Source organism: Muntiacus reevesi, chromosome 3 (assembly GCF_963930625.1).
Source record: "Muntiacus reevesi chromosome 3, mMunRee1.1, whole genome shotgun sequence".
Classification (NCBI taxonomy): Eukaryota; Metazoa; Chordata; class Mammalia; order Artiodactyla; family Cervidae; genus Muntiacus; species Muntiacus reevesi.
Genome location: NC_089251.1, coordinates 215,776,988 through 215,803,521, shown reverse-complemented (window position 1 = coordinate 215,803,521; position 26,534 = coordinate 215,776,988). Strand labels below are relative to the sequence as shown.

At 35.5% G+C, this 26,534-nt stretch overlaps 1 protein-coding gene across 1 annotated transcript in view; it reads left to right on the top strand.

Moving 5' to 3' along the window:
• Positions 1–26,534, top strand: part of LRP1B (LDL receptor related protein 1B) — a 1,678,044-nt gene that overhangs the window by 1,273,620 nt on the left and 377,890 nt on the right. Inside the window, exons 42-43 of the mRNA XM_065928990.1 lie at positions 16,672–16,861; positions 23,146–23,350. Coding sequence (XP_065785062.1) covers positions 16,672–16,861; positions 23,146–23,350 — 395 coding nt within the window. The remainder of the gene's footprint in view (positions 1–16,671; positions 16,862–23,145; positions 23,351–26,534) is intronic.

Sequence of the window (26,534 nt, the reverse complement as noted above, 5' to 3'; positions counted from 1 at the left end):
GAGTAGGTGGTAAATTGAAGAAATTTTAACATGAATGCCTTTGTAACTGAAGTGAATGTGGTGATGTAAGCTTATTCAAAAAAGTACATGTATCTCTCTGAATTTTTTACTTGAAAATCTATGCCACATAATTTAGCAACTAATGAATAGCATGTTAGTGAAAAAAAGGATATTTTCTTCTAGTAGATTTTAGAGTCCCCCTTTTTGTGTATCTCCTTCTTTAGAGGACTGGACACATAATAAATATGCAAGAAATAATTGTGTGAGTACTCAATCATGTCCAACACTTTACGGCCCTTTGGACTACAGCCTACCAGGCTCCTCTGTTCATGGGATTTTTCAGGCAAGAATACTGGAGTGGGTTGCCATTTCCTACTCCAGGGGATCTTCCCCACCCATCGACTGAACCCACATCTCCTGTGTCTCCTAGTCCCAATAAGTAATTCCCTTTATTATAATCACTTGCTATTAGGGTATTTCCAGAAAAGATAACATTTTTTAATTCTGCTTTAAATATTAGTCAAGTGTGTTTATGATTATACACTTTCCACTTCATTTAAATATTTTTAAAGACAATTTTAATTACTTAACCACATTTCAATGGGGAATATCTTATTAGGTGAACCTTTGTTTTTCTTACTAATTTTTTTAGTTGGCAGTTTTATTCTTACAGTATTATAATATTGTGTGCACATATAATATATAGTATTTTATGTAATAAATGTATTATATGTGTAGAACAAACATAAAATTCTGAATGTAGCAAATGTGTTTTTAAAGATCAGAGAATAATCTTCATTCATTTCAACAAATTTCCTAATACCTTGTCATTTTAGTTTAATGTCAAAATACTCTGTTATTTCCTAGAGATCAAATGTATTTCTCCTCTCTTAAGTTCCTTTCTAGTTCTAGTACTAATTTCCATCATTTCCCTTTGCAAAACCTGACCATAAAGAATCAAGTCTTTTTTTTGTTGTTATGATCCTCATCATCAGAAATAGCCTTGTTTTATTTTCCTGCTTCATTAATTGCCCATTGGGAAAAAAAAATCACCTCTATTTATATCTTTACTTCCTTCCATATTTCTCTCTGTCCTTTCACATTATATTATCAAAATTTAATATTTTATAGTATTTAAATTTTCTAATAGCCCCACCACTTTTCCACCTAAAAGTGAAAGTCATTCAGTTGTGTCCAACTCTTTGAGACCCCATGGACTGTACATGAAATTTTCCAGGTCAGAATACTGGAGTGGATAGCCTTTCCTCTTCTCTACTGGATCTTTCCACCCAGAGATCAAACCAGGCTCTACTGCATTTCAGGCAGATTTTTTACAAACTGAGCTATCAGGGAAGCCCTTTCTACCTATAAGGTTATCAAATATTTGCATTATCATCCTACCAGGAATAGTAGGACTCAAAGATACAGTAAGTGGTTTAAATAGCTGAACCTATGCCAAGGGATGAGGAATAAACAAACTAGAGCCACATTTCTTCAATTATATATATATATATATATATATATATATATATATATATGAATGTAGATTGTAGCCTCTTGGAGTTCAAAATCCATTCCTATAATAGCTAATATTTCTAGCATTATCCTTATGGGAAAATGGGATGGTAATTTATCCCACAGAGGATCAACATTGTTAAGCATAATTGTCTGCAGCCTTGTGAAGAGCAATGCAATAATAATAATATTGCCAACATATATTATGTCCTTGTGCTAGACACTGTTTTAAACACTTTACCCATGTTAACTCATATGATTATCCAAAATGTCTTGCTAATTTAATACTATTATTATTATCATATTACAGAAGAGGAAACGAAAATACAGAAAAGATAAATAAATTGTCCATGGTAGAGTCATAGGGCCTGTAAAGTGATAGTACAGGAATTCAAAGCCATTATCTGAATCCAGGGTTTGTGCTTTTAATTATTACTCTATATGCTTTTCCAATATTCTAGGCCTTATAAAATAAATTAAAAATTAAGTATATTAAAATTAAAGCATACATATACAGACACTGACTTCAGTGTATTAATGTGGTAGAAATTCATGCTGGTTTATTCCACAAATAATTTTAGTTGCTTGTTCTATGCTTGAAATTGCTCAGTGTGGGGGATACAACTGAGAACAAGCCAGTCATACTCACTGCCTTCATTCTAGTGGGGTGATAAGCAAAAAGAACACAAATAGCAAACAGTATTCCAGAAGATTATGAAAGAAAGAAAGGGCAAAGAAAAAGAAATATATAAACATGTAGATGGAATTTAATTCCATGGGAATAGGTCAGATAACAGAGAGTAGAAAAGAAAGACACGAAGACCATAGATAATATCTACATTTAGAGGTTGGTTGGAGGGATTGCTAGCAAAGGATACTGGAAAGGAGATGCCAGTGAGATATGAGAAAAGTAGGAGGGAACCTGCCCCTCTCCCCCCACGCCCCATCCCCCCCAAAAAGAAAAAAAACACAGAAAACAATGTTTGAAAAGATATCAAGAGGAAAGAGGATAGTGAGAAGCTGCTAAGTATCTTGATAAGATGAAGAGCATGTTCATGGGATTTAACAACAGAGAAATTGTATGCTATATTGAAAAGAGTAATTTCAGTGGAACTCTTAAAATAGAAGCCACATGATATAATAAAATGGAAGCCTTTTTGTTGTAGGAGAGAGCAGAGAAAACAAAATGACCAATATTCTTGAGATAAGGAGAGAGAGAAGACAGCATAAGCCAGAGCACAAGTGTTGGATTTCCTCTCTGTAAGGAGACAGACACTTCTCCCAATGGGAGGAGGCAAGATACAGTGGAGAGAGATTTGTAGCTTTGGTGGGAAGCTAAGGGATATGTTTCTGATGAATGTTAATGTTAAAAATTGCTCTGGAAATATTGCAGATAATTTAATTGATTCCAAAGGTTTTGTGTTTTTTTTTCCATCCAACTTTATGTTTTTGTCAAAGAATAGACACTATACTTAAAATATTAACAATGAAGGGACTCATAAGCAAAAAAATATGTATAAAACAAGAGGATTATTATGACATTGACCCCTTAAATTTATTCATTTGATAATAAAAATTATTTATACTCATAAATAGTTACTGTCATCATGTAATCTACAGTTATAATGCTTAACATTTCTGAAAGATTAGTATCTTAATTTGTTAATCTCATTACTTTTTCTTGGATTCCTAATAACAACAGCTCTAAAATCTAAAGGTAAATTTAAATTATTCTATAAAGAATTTCATCCTCTAATTAACATTGAAAAGATATTCCTTCAAGAAGACATGCTGCTTTGTATCTTTGCTTAGTTGTTCTATAATCCTCCCCACCCCCCACAAAAAAAGATTACTTCAACTTTTCTGAAGGGGACAAGCTGTTATATGTGAAATGCTTTTAAAAGGAAAATATAATAATATATTGTAAAACATTAATCATTAATTAATTAGTAAATTATCCTCTGAAGAGTATTATTTATGAGACATTTTAAACCAATAACACCTGGAAAACACCTTAAACCAAGGATATACATATCTAATAATGGACTTTGAAAAACTTGAAAGTATACCTGGGTCTTAGTTCAGGTAAGAAGACCTTCCTAATTTCTCTGATATGATATGAAGAAATTATTGTCTATGCTAAATGTTTGTAGTGAATTGTTTAGAAGCTGAGATTATTTAACAGTGCATGAACTCAATGAGGAAAATGACTGATCTTATCCAAACATCTGAGAGTGAGCAGATATACCTCTTTCTCAAGAAAGTTCTGGTCTATGATTTTGACCCAGTGACTTACCTCATTTTCTCACAAAAGAAATGAGGATGAGTTCCAGGTCATTTTGTAATTTGTTGCTGTTCAGTCATTAATTTGAGTCTGACTCTTTGCCACCTGATGAACTACAGCATGCCAGGCTTCCCTGTCCTTCACTATCTTCCAGAGTATATTCAAACTCATGTCCATCAAGCTGATGATGCCATACAACTGTCTCATCCTCTGTCACCCCCTTCTCCTCCTGCCCTCAATCTTTCCCAGCACCAGGGTCTTTTCCAATGAGCTGGGTCTTTGCATCAAGTGGCCAAAGTATTGGAGATTCTTCAGCTTCAGCATCAGTCCTTCTAATGAATATTCAGTGTTGATTTCTTTTAGGATTGTCTGGTTTGATCCCCTTGCTGTCCAAGGGACTCTCCAGAGTCTTCTCCAATACCGCAGTTCAAAAACATCAATACTTTGGTGTCCAGCCTTCTTTATGGTCCAACTCTTGAATGTGTACATGCCTACTGGAGAAACCATGGATTTGACTATATGAACCTTTGTAGGCAAAGTGATGTCTCTGCTTTCTAATATGCTGTCTAGTTTTGTCATAGCTTTTCTTCCAAGGAGCAAGTGTCTTTCAATTTCATCACTGCAGTCACCGTCCACAGTGATTATAGAGCCCAAGAAAATAAAATCTACCACTGTTTCTATTGTTTCCCCATCTATTTGCCATAAAGTGATGGGACTGGCAACTGTGATCTTAGTTTTTTAAATGTTGAGTTTTAAGTCAGCTTTTTCACTCTCCTCTTTCACATTCATTAAGAGGCTCTCTAGTTCTTTGATTTCTGCCATTAGTGCAGTATCATCTGCTGTCTGAGGTTGTTGATATTTCTCCCAGTAATCTTGAGTCCATCTTGTGATTCATCCAGTCTGTAAATTTACAATTACATTTCTCAAAGAAAAGCCATACAAATCAAATCTCCTAACTTTGCCATGGAGGAGGAAGTATGGTATAACTGAGGATTTTAGAAACCATGGGGTTCATACCCTTCCCTGGGAGCCCTTGGCATACCAATGTTAGCTTCATTTAGATTGGGTCAGTGCTTATCACCAATTACCCCTGAGGAATCTGTTAGCAAATTGGTTGCCTGAACCCATGCCAGGTCCTAGCCCAGGCCAAGACCCTTTGTTTCTGTTGGAGAGATCCTTTTTTTCTTCAGATTTGCATAGCCAATCACAGGACTAATGCTGAAACTAGAACAGTACAAGTTTACTCAATGGTCAGGAATGGAGAATTGGGAACTTTGCAAATCAACTTCTCTGTTCAATTTGGGCTGAGACACCATGTATATAGGGGAATCTAGGTAAAAGAGAGGGAATTAGAAAAAGAAGGAGGGATGTTCATGACTCATCTAAGAACAGGGGTATGGTTTGTATCAGTACATGGAACTGAGCAAGACTCCTTTTCAGTCCCTGTTTGATCTTTTCCTGTTGTCATGGCAAATGCCATGATGCTGGTGGATGTCCTTAGCATGCTAATGTGTTATAGTGAGCATATAATGAGGCTCAAGGTCTACTAGAAGTCAAATCTTCTGCCATTTAGGGGTTAACTGGTTATAATCAGTCCTTGTTTTTCTCTTCTCATTTCCCTCTGAAACTTAGGTAAGAGCAATTGGTTAGGTAAGAGGGGCAAGGGGTATATTTCTGGAGCAACAGCCTTGGTGACAGAATGACACAACTATAATTACCCATATGTTCAATTTTTTAATCTTGTATATTGATATTTCTTGGCTTACATTAGTGGTGACACAAGATAGAGGCATTTGTTGAGACCTGTCTGAATCAATACTATTTTCAGCTGAGTCTGGAATTCAGGCTGAAATTCAGACTTTGAATGTTTTTTAATCAGAAAAAAATAAATAAATAAAGAGCAAGATTAAGGAAAAAAATACACTTTTGCTTAAAAGCTTCAAGTTGTTTCAATTTGCTTCCAAATCCCTTTGGGCAAATTGTTTCTTTGTTCTGGGAACACCAAGTAAATAGGCCTATTCTGTTATGCAATGTAAAGCTAAGACTCTCTTTTACATGTGAAAATATTTGAGATACTCTGGTTCCAAGGAATTAACCTTTGAGATGATGGTAAAATGTCTTTGTTAAAGGTAGATTAAAAAAAAAAAGTCTTCCCAAGAGTTTGCTATATTTTGGTGGGGGGAGGTATTTTATTAAGGCGATTAAGAGAACAAAAGGGAGGCTTGTATAGATTTATTCCTCTTTGAAATCTTTGGAATGTGTTGTATATCCTCTGGCTAGATGGGTGAGGACCTGAAGTTAACAGATCCACATTCATGAAAGGTAGCTTTATTGCAATACTTTGGACAAAAATGAGTCAACTTCAGATTGTCAGGTGATGTAGTTTTACAGACGTGTTTGTTGCAGGAAGGGGGCTCTTGTCTAACAGTTAGAAATAACTTGTCCAAAAAGACACACATGCTGACAAAGCAAAAGACTTTATGAGGAAGTGGAGCCTGGGTAGAGGGCAGGCAGGTAAGGGGACCTAGGAGGGCTGTTCTGCCATGCGGCTCACAGTCGGGTTTTATGGTAATGAGGTGAGCTTCCGGTTGTCTCTGGCCAATCATCTTGCTTGTGCCCATATTTGGTCTGACTCTGTCCTTCCTGGTAGCACGTGTATTTCGCAGCCAAGGTAGATTCCAGCATGAAGTTTTCTGGGAGGTTGAAAAGTGAAAGTATTAGTCACTCAATTGTGTCCAACTCTTTTAAGACCCCATGGACTGTAGCCCACCAGAATCCTCTGTCCATGGAATTCTCCAGGCAAGAATACTGGAGTGGGTAGTCATTCCCTTCTCCAGGGGATCTTCCCAACCGAGGGGTCAAACCTGGGTTTCTTGTACTGCAGGCAGATTCTTTACTACCTGAGCCACCAGATCTGGAGAGTTGCAAAACATATTATGGACTGGTATCTTCTCCCTTCTTTTGACTCCTACTGAATTCTGGCTGGCGGTAGCTTGTTAGTTCAGAGTACTTTATCAGAACCTCTTGATGTAAGATAACTCATTCAAGCAGTCATTATGTCTGGCCAGGGCAGGTGTTTTTGGTCAGTGGTTCTCTGAACATGTTCACTCACTGGAACTCACATCATTAGCGGCTACACAGATTGACATCATCTTTTCATTATGTGTCTAGCTACTCTGTAGATAATAGAGCTATTGATTTTGGTTTGTTTATTTATTGCCTGCCATCTTACTGAACTCTTAATAATCCTCAGCAGATTCTGTTTTTCAGGTGTTTAATTACAAAAAAAAAATATTTTCCAGTAGAAGTATTTGTTGAAATTTTTAGACTATAATGTTGTTTAAATTTTTAGACTATAATGTAGATATTTAATTTGCTTAGTTTTTAGTAAATTTTGCTGGTAAAAAAAATTGAGCATTTTAACAGTTAAAGAAGTTAAGGACATAAAAATTTAGGTCATAATCTATAGGTAAAAGCTATTTCTGCCGTTTAGGTTGATCAGGGTTAACACTCAACATATTTGGCAGCCTGTACTGAGTCAATCTGAATGGATATTGGTTTGTTCAGGTCATGCATTGGCCGATACCCTTTATTGGTACATGTCAGTCCTGGTGCATAATTTGTTAATGGCCTTAAATAACCTGAGGAGATTTTTTAAAAAACCTATATCTAAAAGATATTTTAGGCAATATTTTATTGTTTTAATAATTAATATAATTTAATTTATACAAATTAACATGATATAAAAACTGAAAATTACTGTCTCCAAACATAGAGGTGTTGCAAATCTAATTTATAATCAGCAGTGTGTGTAGAGCTCTATGGCAATCCATTCATCAGTTCACTAGTTAGAAAAGGAAAAACAATCCAGGTAGTTAATCATTTGTATCCATCAACTGGTTGACATTGGGCTATTTCTGCCTTTGGCTATTATGAACAAAGCTGCAGTGAACATTTGTGTGTATGTAGATATATGTTTTCATTTCTCTTGGATAGACCTAGCAGTGGAATTGCTAGGTCATGTGATAACTATATGTTTAAAATTTTGAAAACTGCCAAACTGTTTTCCAAAGCAGCTGTGCTGTATTGCGTTTTCATGTGCAATGCATGAGGGTTCCAACTTCTTTGTCAAAACTTATCTTTTTTGATTATAATCATCATAGTGAATCTAAGTATAGTTTTGATTTGTATTTCTCTGATGGTTAATAGTGTTGAGAATTTTTCTGTCCTTATCAGTTATTTGTATATCTTCACTGGAGAAATATCTATTCAAATTATTTCCTCATTTTTTTCCATTGAGTTGTTAGCTTATTGTTGAATTCTGAGAATTCTTCATAATACTGGACATAAGCCCACTATCACATAAATAATTTTCAAGTATTTTCTCCCATTTTGGGGGTTCAGTTAGGTTCAGTTGAGTCACTCAGTTGTGTCTGACTCTTTGCAACCCCAGAGACTGCAGCACGCCAGGCCTCGCTGTTCATCACCAATTCCCAGAGCTTCCTCAAACTCATGTTCATTGAGTTGGTGATGCCAAATAAGCATCTCATCCCCTCTCGTCCTCTTCTCCTGCCTTCAATCTTTCCCAGCATCAAGTTCTTTTCCAGTGAGTCAGCTCTTTGCATCATGTGGCCAACGTATTGGAGTTTCAGCTTCAACATCATTCCTTCCAAAGAATATTCAGGACTGATCTCCTTTAGGATGGACTGCATTGATCTCCTTGCAGTCCAGAAGATTCTCTCAGGAATCTTCTCCAACACCACAGTTCAAAAGTATCGCTTCTTCAGCACTCAGCTTTCCTTACAGTCCAACTCTCACATCCATGCATGACTACTGGAAAAACCATAGCTTTGACTAGATGGACTTTTGTTGGCAAGGTAATGTCTGCTTTTTAATATGCTGTCTAGGTTGGTCATAAATTTTCTTCCAAGGAGTAAGGGTCTTTTAATTTCATGGCTGCAGTCACCATCTGCAGTGATTTTGAGCCCAAGAAAATAAAGTCTGTCACTCTTTCCTTTGTTCCCCCATCTATTTCCCATGAAGTACTGGGACCAGATGCCATGATCTTAGTTTTCCGAATGTTGAGTTTTAAACCAACTTTTTCACTCTCCTCTTTCACTTTCATCAAGCAGCTTCTTTGTTCTTCTTCACTTTCTGCCATAAAGGTGGTGTCATCTGCATATCTGAGGTTATTGAAAATTTTCCTGGCAATCTTGATTCCAGCTTGAGCTTCATCCAGCCTGGCATCTCTCATGATGTATTCTACATATTATTAAATAAGCACGGTGACAGTATATAGCCTTGATGTACTCATTTCCCAATTTGGAACCAGTCTGTTCCATTCTAACTATTCTTTTCTAACTAGAATAGAATAGTTCCCATTCTAACTATTGCTTCTTGACCTGCATACAGATTTGTCAGGAGGCAGGTATTCCCAGCTCTTTAAGAATTTTCCAGCTTATTGTGATCCACACAATAAAAGGCTTTGGTGTAGGCAATAAAACAGAAGTAGATGTTTGGGGGGCTGGCTTCTTACTTCTTGAAGGTGTCTTTGGAAGTACCCAAGTTTTTAAATTTGGTGAAGTCCAACACATGGATATTTCTTTTGCCATTTGTACATTTGGTATCATGTCTGAGAAGGCTTTGCCTAACCCATGTTTATGCAGATGTACTCTTCTATTTTATTCTAAGAATTCTGTAGTTTACTTTCTCTATTTAGGTCTAAGATAACACATTTTGAGTTAGTGTGTTATGGTTTGAGGACACTACTTTTCTGCATGTGGATATATAATCATTGTAAACCATTTGTTGATAATATTTTTTTTCCTCATTGAATTTATCTGGTATCTTTTTCAAAAATCAGTTAACCAGAAATTAAGGTTTTATTTCTTGGCTATTGATTCTATTTCATTGATTTATATGCCTACACTATCTTGATTATTGCAACTTTGTAGCAAATTTAAATTCAGAAATTCGACTCCTCTAGCTTTGCTTTTCTTTTTCAAGATTCTTTTGGCTATTTTAGGCCCCTTGGATTTTCACATGCACTTTAGGATCAGTTTGTTGATTTCTGGGAAAGAGCCATCTGGGATTTTAATAGGAAATAACACTGAGTCTGTAGATCTATTTGGACACTATCCTCCAATCATTAACATGAGTTGCTTTTCCATCTTTTTTATTTTAATTTCTTTCAATGATGCTTTGTAGTTTTTCATGTACAAGTTTTAAGATTATAAACATTTGCTAAAATTATTTCTAAATTTATCTGCCTGTCATAATTTCTATTATTTAAATGCTATCATCAATTAAATTGCCTTCTGAATTTTAGTTTTTGATTATTTTATTGCTACTATATAGAAAAATGCAACTGATATTTTAGGTTGTACCCTGCAACCTGGTTGAATGTTTTCTTATAATTTTAATAGTTTTCAGTGAATTTCTCAAGATTTTGTATATGTAAGAATATATCATCTGAAAATTGAGATGGCTTTACTTGTTTCCAATCTGGATGATCTCCCTCTCTTTCTTGCTATGTTTTCTTTTTTTTTAAATTAAAATAATTTTCCTAATTACCCTGAGTGAGTTTTCAATACAATGTTGAATAGAGGGGCAAGAATAAACCATCTTGTCTTGCTCCTAGTAATAGAGAAAATTTTCACTGTATTCATGGCTAAGAAAGGTATAGCCTTGTTTTATTCTGTTTTGTTTTTTTGGTTTGTTTTTTGAATAGATTGATTTTTTATCAGTTTGAATAAATAACCGTAGTCTGCTGAATATTTTAATCATGAAACTGTTTTGGATTTTTTCAAATAAACCTGCAACTCAGCCATATCAAATAAATGACTCATTATAATAAGGGAAACAATACATCTGAAGAGCTATAGGTTGTCTCACTCCTGTCCAAAAAAGACAAAGAAAGGTAGTTATAAGAGGATTTTTAGGAATGTATGGAGTTTATGCAAAATTTAAGTAGTACTTTGTTAGGCTTAAAGTAAAACACATGTGTACTGTGTTTAGAGTTCAATATCAGATCTGAATTGTGAATTGGACCCAGAATCCTGTTTCTCTGGAAACAACGTAGTTAAGACAGACGTGAAATGTTGTGTCCAGAAGTTTTTTTATCTGAAATTCTGTCCCTAGGTTGGAAATCAAGCCTGCTTTTCTGTATCTGTAGATGCTCCAGACAAGACTGAGAAGTTTCATACTACGAAGTCATTTCTACCAACAAACTTTCTGATTTTCTTTGGCTTTAGAAAATAAGTCAGTGAAAAAGAGAATGCTATTCTTTCAACAAGGGAGGCCTTTACAGTACGTCCTTGGGATAAATATTTTTCCTGTTACTTTGCAACAGGATTTATCTGTAACCGTTATTCCAGCCAGATGACTGGCAATGTTTTGTCCACATGGCTCCCTCCTGAGACATACATCACTGCCTTTACCATTTAGACTCTATCCTGTCTTCACAATACAATACGGGAGAGAGGAGCTTTTGTCTCTTCTTTAATGGTGATGAGATGGAGATGTGTGCTCTATGAAGTCCTTGACCAGCTGCCAAAATAGCACTGTAATTGTTATTTTCTTAATTATGCCTATTCTGTATCTTTGGGTCTCAACTCTGTATTCTACATACTTAAACTAACTCTGTATTGATTTACTCTGTTCAATATTTCAGGAATGGTTGATTGAATAGACAGACATTTTGCTTTAGGTTTCAAACTACATAATTATCTGCCAACGAGTGACACAAAGTATTTATTTTACCAATTCAATTGATTCAGGAACTTTAGCATTCCTACACATACACATATACAACACATTCATGTATCACATGATACCCACATTGTATTTATTTCAGTTCAGTTCAGTCCTCAGTCATGTCCGATGTTTGCAACCCCATGGACTGCAGCATGCCAGGTTTTCCTGTCCATCACCAACTCCTAAACCTTACTTAAAATCGTGTCCATTGAGTCAGTGATGCCATTCATCTATCTCATCTTCTGTCGTACTCTTCTCCTCCGCCTTCAATCTTTCCCAGCATCAGGGTCTTTTGCAATGAGTCAGTTCTTTGCATCAGATGGCCAAAAGATTGGAGTTTCAGCTTCAGCATCAGTCCTTCCAATGAAAATTCAGGACTGATTTCCTTTAGGATGGACTGGTTGGATCTTCTTCCTGTCCAAGTTACTCCCAAGAGTCTTCTCTAACACCACAGTTCAAAATCATCAATTCTTCTGTGCTCAGTTTTCTTTTTAGTCCAACTCTCACATCCATACCTGACTACTGGAAAACTCATAGCCTTGACTAGATGGACCTTTGTTTGCAAAGTAATGTCTCTGCTTTTTAATATTCTGTCTAGCTTGGTCATAACTTTTCTTCCAAGGAGCAAGTGTCTTTTAATTTCATGGCTGCTATCAGCAACTGCAGTTATTTTGGAGCCCAAGAAAATAGTCTGTCACTCTCCATTGCTTCCCCATCTATTTGCCATGAAGTGATGGAACCAGTTGCCATGATCTTAGTTTTCTGAATGTTGAGCTTTAAGCCAACTCTTTCACTCTTCTCTTTCACTTTCATCAAGAAGCTCTTTAGTTCTTCTTCACTTTCTGCCATAAGTGTTCATCATCTGCATATCTAAGGTTATTGATATTTCTCCCGGGAATCTTGATTCCAACTTGTGCTTCATCCAGCCCAGCATTTCTCATGATGTACTCTGCATATAAGTTAAATAAGCAGGGTGACAATATACAGCCTTAATGTACTCCTTTCCCTATGTGGAACCAGTCTGCTGTTCCATGTCCAGTTCTAACTGTTGCTTCTTGACCTGCATATGGATTCCTCAGGAGGCAGGTCAGGTGATCTGGTAGTCCCAGCTTTTTAAGAATTTTCCACAATTTGCTATGATCCACACAGTCAAAGGTTTTGGCATAGTCAATAAAGCAGAAATAGATGTTTTTCTGGAACTCTCTCACTTTTACGATGATTCAATAGATGTTGGCAATTTGATCTCTGGTTCCTCTGCCTTTTCTAAATCCAGCTTGCACATCTGGAAGTTCACGGTTCACGTGCTGTTGAAGCCTGGCTTGGAGAATTTTGAGCATTACTTTGCTAGTATGTGAGATGAGTGCAATTGTGCAGTAGTTTGAGCATTTTTTGGCATCGCCTTTCTTTGTGACTAGAATGAAATCTGACCTTTTCCAGTCCTGTGTCCAGTGCTGAGTTTTCCAAATTTGCTGACATGTTGAGTGAAGCACTTTCACAACATCTTTGAGGCTTTGAAATAGCTCAACTGGAATTCCATCACCTCCACTAGCTTTGTTCGTAGTGATGCTTCCTAAGGCCCACTTTACTTCACATTCTAGGATGTCTGGCTCTAGGTGAGTGATCACACATTGTAATTATCTGGGTCGTGATGATCTTTTTTGTATAGTTCTTCTGTGTATTCTTGCCACCTCTTCTGAATATCTTCTGCTTCTGATAGGTCCATACCATTTCTGTCCTTTACTGTGCCCATATTTGCATGAAATTTTCCCTTGGTATCTAATTTTCTTGAAGAGATCTGTAGTCTTTCCCATTCTATTGTTTTCCCCTATTTCTTTACATTGATCACTGAGGAAGACTTTCTTATCTCTCCTTACTTTTTTTGAAACTCTGGATCCAAATGTGTGTATCTTTCCTTTTCTCCTTAGCCTTTTGCTTTTCTTCTTTTCACAACTATTTGTAAGGCATCCTTAGAGAACAATTTTGCCTTTTTGCATTTCTTTTTTTGGGATGATCTTGATCATTGCCTTCATACAATGTCACGAACCTCCTTCCATAGTTCTTTAGGCACTCTGTCTATCAGATCTAATCCTTTGAATCTATTTGTCACTTCCACTGTATAATCATAAGGGATTTGATTTAGTTCATACCTGACTGGTCTAGTTGTCTTCCCAATAGATGTTAATGTCTTTTATGTTATCTTAAGTAAAATATTTTCATGATTTTCAATTTAATATTCTCATAGATAAAATGTATATTTAAATATATGTATAAAAATATACATACACACACATGCACACGCACACACACACACAGAGGGCTTTACCACTGAGTGGTAAAGAATTAGCCTGCAATGTAGGAGACTTGCAGGAGATGTGGGTTTGATCCCTGGGTTGAGAAGATCCCCTGAGGAAGGAAATGGCGACCTACTCCAGTATTCTTGCCTAGAAATCCCTATGGACAGAGAAACCAGGTAGGCTAGATACCAGTCCATGGGGTTGCAAAGAGTCAGACATGACTGAGGAACAAACAACAGCAATACATTTTCAGATGTTTCCCCTTATAGGTTATTATAAAATATTGAATATTGTTCCCTGTACTATACAGTATGTCTTTGTAGGTTTTCTAACTTATATATAGTGGTGTGTGGTTTATGTCTTTATTTGACTACTTACTAATGACAAATATAATTTTTGTAGGGAGTTAAATATCTTTCTAAGTAGTAAATATTTTAAAGTGTGGCACCAGATATGATTAAGTGTACTGTCAGGTTGTCATATAGTGTAGACAATAAAACAAAAGATATTTTACCTGGACAGTGAGATATATTTCACACTCTAGTAACCTTGGAACTATATCAGCCATAGAAAAGAACATCTGCTTCATCTCAATGCTAATGCCAAGTGGTTTCCTCCTAATTTGGCAAGAAAAAGTGTCCGTGAAGAAGATCTGTCAAAGTCAGTACAACGGGAAGATAGAGAATGAGGATGGATTAATGATTCTGATTTGCTTGGATTTTTTTTTCAGAGTTATGCCATTTCTCATTCTATTTGCAGGTGATGAAAGAGTGGAATTGTTGCTTGTAATACTAATAGAGTTAGCTTCATTTCTGAGGTGATATGAAACTACTAAAAATACAGTGGGATAGATGGTTTATTAATTAATAATCAAAATACTGTTAAACATTATCAACCTCCCACCTACTCACCTCAAATAGGAATACATATCATTCATATAAGCAAAGCCTAACAGATGTTATTATGATTGTGTTTTACAATTTTTCTTCCATCATCTCTGACCTAGGTTTCCATACTAATCATCCACATTAATTTCTTATAAGTGGTTTTGTTGACTGTGTGATAGGTTATTCATGGTAAATTACTGCTGATACAATTCACCCAGAGTCAGACAAGTTGAAACTAATGAATCATTTGTTTGGTTCCAGCTTGAGGTACACTGAGGATAAGCGATAGCTGCTATAAATCCATTTCTAAATAGCGCTGCTGACAGATACAGGCTTATGGAAGCACACGCATCTGTGATAAAAATCTTGCTTCAATACTATTAGTTCTGTGAACATAGGTCTCTGTTACCTTCTTAGGGGAAGAATAACAATACTAACATCACAGGGTAGATTTACACATAAAGGGATGTATGCAAAACAATTATACAGTTCCTCACTGGAAGACAGTGCCTCATAAGTGGCAGATATGAATTCTATTATTAGTTGATTTTCTGTTTCATGTAGGAAAAGAATCAAAGAACAGAATTTTAACAGCATTATGAAATCTAATTCGAAAGGCTTTAATATTGTTTTTCTCACCCTCTAAATCCTTTTGACCATCAAATTAAACATTTACCCATCTCAAATCTAAAAACAACCCTTATCATTCATCTATTTTCAGAAAAGCCGAATAATTCTTTTCAGATTCCTTAAGAGAAAAGCTATAAAAAAGACTCTGCCTGTTACAATGTTAATTTCTTAGCATGACTACCAAAGTTAAATATATATATATTCTCTCTTAAATATGCTAAGAATACTAACTCTGAGAAAAACAACAATGAAAAACTTAGTAATTTGGTTATACTTAAGGGTATATTCAAACACTTCTATGAAAAGTAAAACAACAACCCTACATTATCCTGTGATTAGGAAAACAATTTTAAAAAATAATTACTCTTGTTTCTCATATTGTCACATTTAAGTATTAGACTATGTGGGCTATCATTTATCTTTTTCTGCCTATATAAAAGCATGCTTTAGTTGGCAATTAATTTTATTTTATTTGGTTTTTACATCACCTTAGTTGAACAGAATAAAAAAAAATTGCATTAACTTACTAAAACATTCTCTATCACTGCTTGATAATCACAAGTATAAAGTTGGATTTTGTTTTTTGATACTTCATTGTAGTTTTTGATGTTGTTTTTCCTTGATCTCTCCAGATATATTATAAAGAGAAAACTCATTATTATTGCACTTAGATAGTATCTCTGACGTATGATTTTTAAAAGCATCATTAAATTCTTGCAGAAAATTGATTATTAAGATATGAAAATAAAAGAGAGCCACCAGTTTCCTAAACAAAAGACAATTACTTAATTAAGGGTTTTTTTTTTTTTTTTTGGATGAGACTATTCAATCTTTAACATCATGTTTTTGTATAAACTTCTGCATGAGCAGTTCATAACTTAGATTTACTGTGTGTAATCAGCTGTCATTGTAGGCATCATGATTATTTTATTTTTATTTGGGAACATTTGTGAAGAAATGACCGATAAGATGACACTGATATAGTTTATATTTGCTTCCCAGGTGGTGCGAGTGGTAAAGAACCCGCCTGCCATTGCAGGGGACATAAGAGATGTAGATTCAATCCCCGGGTCAGGAAGATCAGCTGGAGGAGGGCACAGAAATCAGCTCCAGTATTCTTGCCTGGAGAATCCCAGAGACAGAGGAGCCTGGTGGGCTATAGTCCATGGGTTCGCAAAGAGTCAGACACGGCTGAAGCCACTTAGCACACACACACAGTGTATATTGTAAACGCTGTTTTCTGTTCAGAAGCCAAACTTTATACAGATAAAAGGGTACATTTATTCTTTTTCTTTTCCCCCATCAGATGTGGGTTCTGTTGAGGGCCTTGCCTATCACAGAGCCTGGGACACCCTGTACTGGACCAGCTCGACTACCTCATCAATCACCAGGCACACCGTGGACCAGACTCGGCCAGGAGCATTTGACAGGGAAGCGGTCATTGCCATGTCAGAAGATGACCATCCTCATGTGCTAGCCCTAGATGAATGTCAAAAGTAAGAGATTTCTATTTCTTTAACCTTGTACTTAGCTTTAAAAATAAATGTTTCCTCTGAAGTTCTTTTTTCACAATTCATAAAATTATTTTTTTTGAGAGCATTGGAAATGTGAATGATTGAAACCTGGACTCTTTAAATGCCAGGCATCACTTCCATGAGAGGTTCAGTAAAAGCAAAATTAAAGAATGAAAGGGAAAATAGAGACAATACTGTGATGGAATAAGTATATGAAAAAGACATTAATGCATCACTGATTGAAATAATAAATTTGAAAAAGAAAAAAAATCTCTTAAAAAGCATTAAAACCTAAAAGGTATTTCTATAATTCAATTAAGTAATTTTAACAACTGGAGATCACTCCAATTGAAATCAGAGGAAATAAAAATAGACCTTTGTGTGCAGCTTTATTTGCAACATTAGATACCTGACAATAGTCAAGTGGTCCACATTGGTATGATATTTTGTGCAAGCATTTATTATACTTATGAAGAATTCATAGCAAGAAAAATTGCTCAGGCTATAATATAAAATGTATAAAAAATAAGACTGATCTGAAAAAAAGTCATGTTTTGGATGATGATATCAAGAAAGAATTATATGAAAACTGAAGAACAGAGGTTAGGTTAGGTAGAAGGCAAATATGCTTCTAGAGTTGCACTCTTTTACAATATGATAGGAATATTTGCTAACTACTAGAAAATCTATTTATTCTTAAATGAAACAAGGGCACAGACATCAATCTGGTTTCACTGAGCAGAAGTAGGAAACTTGTTTCAGGTGTGTTGAATAAAAATGGAAGAATAAAAAACAATGACTAATAAACATTGGCTCTGATCACCTAAGAGATGAAAAGACTATATGAATTACAATCTTATAGAACTAGAGATGAGAATTGACTTACTTAACTAAACATACTTAACTTGAAAATTAAAACTCTAAAGGTTGAGAGATGCAGGTGAAGACGAGGTTGCTTGCTTACACAGGTTTGGTTACTTAGCTGAGATGCACACAGGCCTTCAGATGTGTAGGCAGAGCTGGTTCTGCTCATACCACTGTCATATCACTATACAGTTGGTTGTTGAGTCAGCTACATTGATCCTAAGAGTCCACCAGAAGAATCTTAGAACAATAATAATTACCCTAAAGTTTATCAAAGGAATCTATAAGACAATTTTCAAACAAACATGAGGGAGATCACTGATGATATTATATATGATTAACTTTAAGTGATAAATGCTTTACCCTATAATTAATTCTTACATAGGCTAAAATTATACTTTTCTCTTGCATTAGATAAAGTGAAAATTATAATTAAAAACACCAAAATATTTTAATTAGAAAATTAAATGCAATTAATGTTTAAAGTATAAAAATATTTTATCATTAAGCATATTAATGACAGCTATGAATCACTTTTGTATGTCTTTTGATTAACAGGAATCTTAAAATCAAATCAATTTCTAGATGAAGGACTCCTTGAGTTCAAAACTTGTCTCAATAACTATAGTACACAAGCTCTCTGGCCTCTTTTTTCTCATCTTTGAAATGAAAGGTGAAATTAAAGGAGTAATAATTCCTTGGAAATTTTATAATTCTAAAGCTCACAATCCAGAAAATTATTGAAAGTAAATTGTTTGTTGTTTAATATCTCATATTTGCATAACTTTTAAATTATTTTTTTTTATTTTAAAAGTCACAGGATACTGTTAAAACTATCCCAATATAAGAAAGTGGAATGTCACTTTTTTTTACAAGTTTACTGATTCATAGCACAAACTGTTTTGACATTTAAGAGTCACATGACTGAGCAAATGAACAGCAACAACAGCAACAATACTTAGAACACTAATGTTCCATAGAATCAATTAAAATGCTTTGAAGTATTTTAATAAAGAGCATAGATGACCCAGTTTTCCTTAATTTGTGGCAGTTATTTTTTAGGTTACAAAGAAGAAGTTCAGTTCAATTCAGTTGCTCAGTTGTGTCCGCTATTTGTGACCCCATGGACTGCAGCATGTTAGGCCTCCCTATCCATCACCAACTCCCAGAGATTACTCAAACACATGCCCATTGAGTTGGTGATGCTATCCAACCATTTCATCCTCTGTTGTCCCCTTCTCCTCCTGTCTTCAATCTTTCCCAGCATCAGGGTCTTTTCCAATGAGTCAGTGCTTTGCATCAGATGACCAAAGTATTGGAACTTCAGCTTCAGCACCAGTCCTTCCCATGAATATTCAGGACTGGTTTCCTTTAGGATGTAATGTTTGGATCTCCTTGCAGTCCAAGGGACTCTCAAGAGTTTTCTCCAACAACACAGTTCAAAAGCATCAATTCTTAGGCACTCAGCTTTCTTTATAGTTCAACTTTCACATCCATACATGACTACTGGAAAAACCCTAGCCTTGACTAGATGAACCTTTCTTGGCAAAGTAATTTCTCTGCTTTTTAACATGCTATCTAGGTTGATCATAGCTTTTCTTCCAAGAAGTAAGGGTCTTTTAATTTCATGGCTGCAGTCACCATCTGCAGTGATTTTGGAGCCCCCTAAAATAAAGTCTGTCACTGTCTCCACTTTTTCCCCACTGATTTTCCATGAAGTGATGGTACAAGATGCCATGATCTTAGTTTTCTGAACAAAGGAATCAACGAACTAAAATGGACTGGAATGGTGAATTTAACTCAGATGACCATTCTATCTACTACTGGGGGCAAGAATCCCTTACAAGAAATAGAGTAGCCATCATAGTCAACAAAAACATCTGAAATGCAGTACTTGGATGCAATCTCAAAAACGACAGAATAATCTCTGTTTGTTTCCAAGGTAAACCATTCAGTATCACAGTAATCCAACTCTATGACCTGACCACTAATGCTGAAGAAGCTGAAGTTGAACGGTTCTATGAAGACCTACAAGACCTTCTAGAACTAACACCCAAAAAGATGTCCTTTTCATTATAGGGGACTGGAATGCAAAAGTAGAAAGTCAAGTATTACCTGGAATAACGGGCAAATTTGGCCTTGGGGTAAAGAATGAAGCAGGGCAAAGGCTAATAGAGTTTTTCCAAGAGAACCCACTGGTCAGAGCAAACACCCTCTTCCAACAACACGAGAGACGACTCTACACATGGACATCACCAGATGGTCAATACAGAAATAAGATTGATTATATTCTTTACAGCCAAAGATGCAGAAGCTCTATACAGTCAGCAAAAACAAGACTGGGAGTTGACTCAAATCATGATTGCTTTATTCCAAATTCAGACTTAAATTGAAGAAAGTAGTGAAAAGCACTAGACCATTCAGATATGACATAAATCAAATCCCTTACCATTAAATAGTGGAAGTGACAAATAGATTCAAGGGATTAGATCTGATAGACAGAGTGCCTGAAGAACTATGGATGGACATCCCTGGCATTGTACAGGAGGCAGGGATCAAGACCATCCCAAGAAAAAGAAATGCAAAAGGCAAAATGGTTGTCTGAGGAGGCCTTACAAATTAGCTGTGAAAAGAAGAGAAGCAAAAGCAAAAGAGAAAAGGCAAAATATTCCCATTTGAATGCAGAGTTCCAAAGAGTAGCAAGGAGAGATTAGAAAGCCTTCCTCAGTGATCAGTGCAAAGAAATAGAGGAAAACAATAAAATGGGAAAGACCAGAGATCTATTCAAGAAAATTAAAGATACCAAGGGAACATTTCATGCAAAGATGGACACAGTAAAGGACAGAAAGGGTATGGACCTAACAGAAGCAAAAGATATTAAGAGGTGGCAAGAATACACAGAAGAACTATAGAAAAAGAGCTTCATGACCCAGATAATCACAATGGTGTGATCACTCACCTAGAGACAGACATCCCGGAATGTGAAGTCAGGTGGGCCTTAGGAAGCATCACTATGAACAAAGCTAGTGGAGGTGATGGAATTCCAGTTGAGCTATTTTAAATCCTAAAGATGATGCTGTGAAAGTGCTGCACTCAATATGCCAGCAAATTTGGAAAACTCAGCAGTGGCCCCAGGGCTGGAAAAGGTCACTTTTCATTCTAATCCCTAAGAAAGGCAATGCCAAAGATTGCTTAAACTACTGCACAATTGCACTCATCTCACATGCTTGTAAAGTAATGCTCAAAATTCTCTGTGCCAGGCTTCAACAACACATGAACTGTAAACTTGCAGATGTTCAAGCTGGATTTAGAAAAGGCAGAGGAACCAGAGATCAAATTGCCAACATCTGTTGAATCATCGAAAAAGCAAGAGAGTTCCAGAAAAACATCTACTTCTGCTTTATTGACTATGCCAAAGCCTTTGACTGTTTGGATCATAAAAAACTGTGGAAAATTCTTAAAGAGATGAGAATACCAGACAACCTGACCTGCCTCCTGAGAAATCTGTATGCAGTTCAGGAAGCAACAGTTAGAACTGGACATGGAACAACAGACTGGTTCCAAATAGGGAAAGGAGTACATCAAGCCTGTATATTCTTACTGCTTATTCAAGTTATATGTATAGTATATCATGAGAAATGCTAAGCTGAATGAAGCACAAGCTGGAATCATGATTAGCGGGAGAAATATCAATAACCTTAGATATGCAGATGATGAACATTTATGGCAGACAGCAAAGAAGAACTAAAAAGCCTCTTGATGAAAGTGAAAGAGGAGAGTGGAAAAGTTGGCTTAAAACTCAACATTCAGAAAACTAAGACAGAAGAAAATTTTTTCATTTTGTAAAGCTGTGTATTGTCCAATAATAAGTTTTGGCATAATACTCAAAAACTACATAGTGAATAGTTAGTTTGGCTATTACCTTGTCTTTACATGACTATACATAGGGATGATATATGCTATCTTGTTATAAATATGAAATATTTTCAAATAGCTTTTCTTTGTAAATATTTATTCAACATACTTTCTAAAAATGTAACTTGGCCTGCCTATACGTTTCTCTCTTTCCCATCTTCCTTTCTTCCTTCCTCCTTTTCTTCCTGGCTTTTCCCCCACCCTCTGTTCCTTCCTTCCTCTCTTCCTTCCTTCTTTCCTCTCTCTTTCCTCTCTTCCTTACACCTTCCTTTCTTGCCTTCCTTCAGTTCAAAAACTGGTCTTCAAGTAAGCTCTTAGGGATAGTCTTAAAGGGGGAGAAAGAAGAGCTGGTTAAATAAAAATAGGCCTTGGAAACTAGAACCCTACAGACTCTCTGCTTTTCCAGTAACCTTTAAGTGCTAACAGAATCCTTGGTCTTCCTCAGAGAATAGTTTGACAAACACTGATTTAAAATATTCTATTAAGATTGTAAGTAACAGATCTTACCTTTATGGATTTGAGAGTAACCCCTGCAAGTCTAGTAGCAGTATTATAATTTACAGAAAAATTACACTGACAGAGGAGGGGGGAAAAAGGCATTAAAGAAATACAGGAGTTTAATAATTGTATCTTTCTAAAATACAGAGAGGAATGCAGAAATAAAAAACAAAAAAAAAACCAAAAAAAAAAACCTAGGCTACCCTGGTGGTTCAGTGGTAAAGAATCTCCCTGCCAATGCAGGAGACACAGGTTCGATCCCTGGTCTGGGATTTCTGTAAAGCGACCAAGCCTGTGTGCCACGACTACTGAGCCTGTGCTCCAGAGTCTGAGCCGCAGCTCTTGAGCCCATGTGCTGAACTACTGAGGCCCAGGCTCTCTAAAGCCGGTGTCCACAAGCGGACAAGCCACCAAAGTAGAAGCCTGTGCAATGTAACTAGAGAGTAGCCCCCACTCACCACAGCTAGCGAAAAAGGCTGTGCAGCAATGAAGACCCAGCCCAGCCAATAAATAAATATTTTTTTAAAAAAAGAAAATCTAGAAAGAGAGAGATATTTTTATTTTTACCAACTGAAGAAGAGAAATATTGTTAGGTTAGGTAAAGAATGATATCCAAAATTACAACACAGGATTTCCTAAAACATGATAATTATAAATCAGAGTATATTTGCAGTTCATAGGAAATTTAAGATAACTATTTTTCTTTGATTCAAATAAATGTTTACTGTGTATCAAACTGATTCAATTTAATTAAATTGCTATTTGAGAGATAATTATTTTCCAGAAATAGTTTCCAGGTCATTTAAGAAACTGGAAAAATATGCAAATATGATATACATATCTCTCCTTATTACTAGACTTCCTCAAGGGTCAGAGACTGTGAGATAATTTTGCTTTATTTTAAATAGTTTGACATTGCCATGTTTCTCCTAATATTGTTACTATTGGTAAAAATTTTAACCTATTATCACAATTTTCATTTTAATTAGTTTAATGTTTTGGACCAACTGGAATGAACAGCATCCAAGTATCATGAGATCAACTCTTACTGGGAAGAATGCTCAAGTGGTGGTCAGTACAGACATACTCACTCCAAATGGACTCACCATTGATCACCGTGCAGAGAAGCTGTATTTCTCAGATGGCAGCCTAGGAAAAATTGAAAGATGTGAATATGATGGATCCCAGAGGCATGTAAGTTAACTGAGAATTTCCTGATTATAGATTTGAAAAATGATACATTTGAAATATATGTGCTTTATGCTTGCTAAAGTATGCATGTTAAGTGGTTTTAAAATGGCTAATTATTTGAACCAACCAAACTGGACAATCTATTTAGCAAAAAGCAAAATCGCTGACAACATTTTGAAAATTTTAAGTGCCTTCACTACCACAGAGACAGTCTAACTTGTAAAATTTCTTCTGGAGAAATAATAACTGATTTTCTTATAGTCATTAGTTGAACTGGTATTACTAGAATGATTTGCATAAACTTCATTGTTATTTATAATTTTTAAATTGTGAAATGAAATTGGTTAGTTGCCCTAGGATAAAAGAACATTGCAAAATAATGAAATTATCCTCTGTGTTTGGGCCCTCAAACCAACCTCAGAAGCTTTGAAGAGAGAAGCATGGAATTCTGTTCAGAGTCAGGCTCATTCTCAGTCACTCTTTCTGAAATCCAAGTAAATATTAATAGGAGAAACTTTATGCTGCCTCTGGAGAACATTTACAGAAGATATTTAGAGCATGTAGGATGGTAAAAGTCCAGTGCCCTCACCTTATATTAGGAAGACAGTAGCCCTTGGCAACTGAAAAAATGAGTTCAGAAGGGTAAGATCTGGGTGGTTGTGCCTGGAGGAATCTAGCACAGCAGCCCTGCACCATGCACCAGTGCATCTTGAATGACAAAGTGATCCTGAGGCTCTTTGCTTTTCCAGTGAGCTGCTTGAAGGGCCAGATAGTAAATATTTGAAGCTTTATGGACCATATTGTCTCTTACCACAACTACAGTGCCTTATAGTGAATATGGAAACGAATAATTGGGACAGTATTTCAATAAAACTTTATTTATAAAAACAGGCAACCAAACAACAGGCCATATATACTAACACCTAATCTGTACCATTAAATATGCTGTTTAATTCAATCGAATACATATCTGTACATATATATCTATATATTATATAATACATATAGATCTATACCATGTACATATGTAGTAAATATATGTGCGTTATATTATATAGACAAATATAGATGCTTATCTGAGGACAACTAACTAAATTTATGTATATGTACATACAACAAACATATATTGCCTATGAGTATATAAACAGATGTGTGTGTATGTGCATGTATAGGTGTGTAAGTCTCTTGAAGGAAGAAGTGCATTGATTTAAGTTCTAGTGCAGGGACTTCATTCCAGTAGCAGAGATATAGGACAGCTGAATGCTTGAGGAACACTGCAATAATCAGCTAAGACCTGATGAGCTCAGTTTGTGCTAAAGGCAATCGGTTCAGTTCAGTTCAGTCACTCAGTCATGTCCAACTTTTTGCGACCCCATGGACAGCAGCATGCCAGGCTTCCTTCACCAGGTCCTGCAGTTTGCTCAAACTCATGTCCATCGTGTTGGTGATGCCAAAAGGCAATAGTTCTGATCAAAGAATCGAAGAATTCTGTGCTTAAATCCTTGGTCTGTCTTTTCCAACTAAAGGTTGGTGCCCTTAGGCATATTACTTAGTCTTTATAAATTTTATTTTCCTGATATGTAAATTTTCTTTCTAATTTTCAGGGCTATTATGGGAATATAATATAAAAGTTTGCCTCAGAATACAGCAAAGAAATCCTAAATGAACTTAGTGGGTTAATGCTTTTGAAAAGATAGGTGAATTATTATCCTGAATATGGTATAATTTTCTCTTATGGCCCAATACAGGAAATACTTCTATAACACCTCATCATAACTTTTAGTCTCCTTTGCCTTATTTTTTACATATCTGGTTTTCTTTTCCCCTCCTCAGTCTCTTATTATGTATGGCAATTATAGCTACTCTAGGCAATCAAATGGTTCTAATCTAATTCAAAGAATTTTTTTGTCAATAAAAAATATGCATATGCATAGTTATGATTCCAACTTTCCATTCCCCATCTCTGTCCAAACCAGAATAGTTTCTGGCTGGCTGTAGTAAAAAATAATGCACTATGTACTTATTTGTACTATATAAGTTGCTAAGAAAGGAAGAAAAAGAAAGTGAACTTGCTTAGTCGTGTCTGACTCTTTGCGACTGCATGGATTGTAGCCCATCAGGCTCCTGCATCCAGGGGATTCTCCAGGCAAGAATACTGGGGTGGGTTGCCATTGAAGTTCCTAAGAGAATAGATTTTAAAGCTTTTACCAACAGCAACAACAAAAATTTTAACTATGTAAGGTGATAGATATATTAACTAACTTTATTATAGTAACCATTTGACAGTATATACATAAATCATTATGTTCTATAGTTTAAACTTATATTATGTTATATATAAATTATATTTCAGTAAATCTGGATAAAAAGATTTCTGTCCATAAAGATGAAAACATTGAGAAGAGGCCATTACAGGATATGGGTTTATTCCTCAAGACATTGATCCATTTTGTCTCAAAGTTAGAATTATATAATCCTTTTCCTCTACCTCTTCAACAAATAAGATTAACCATGAGAATTTCTTGTTGGGCCTGAAAATTGGGAAAAAAATATTTCAAAATTTATTATCTTCTTACATGCATCTCACTATTTTGCTGGTTATCCAGATTCTATCACCAGTGTTCATCATGGTTACCTTGAATGTACCACTAATCCACCACTAACTTATATATTCATTGTGATATCCACTGTTTTCTATATTTTAATCATGATTTTACAACTAGAATTTGTTATTTATTCCTGAGTTTCATTTCTAAATTGACCTAAATCTCTGATACTTACTACACTTTTGCCTATTTTTGTGACCATTCAGCAGTTTATGTAATTTATTAGTAATATAACCATAGAATTTTGAGACTGAGAGTATAACTGAGGATCTGGGTCATCTCCTACTGTCTTTAGAAAAGTATAAATATATAACTTGCCTTATGTTTCAAGATGTTAAAAAGGGATATTTCCTAAGGAAGAAAAAATTACAACTTATTCTGAAATAAAATTCTGCAGATATGATATAATATTTTAGGAGTCCCAAAAGCTTTAAAAATTATTCTTTCATCTGATAACTGTTGAACAAGTAGACCAGTTTGTCTAATACCCTATCCATTCACAAATATTTATAAATAGAGTATTGTCTAATACCCTATCCATGTACAAAAGTATGAACAATATCAGTTATTAATTTGATTTG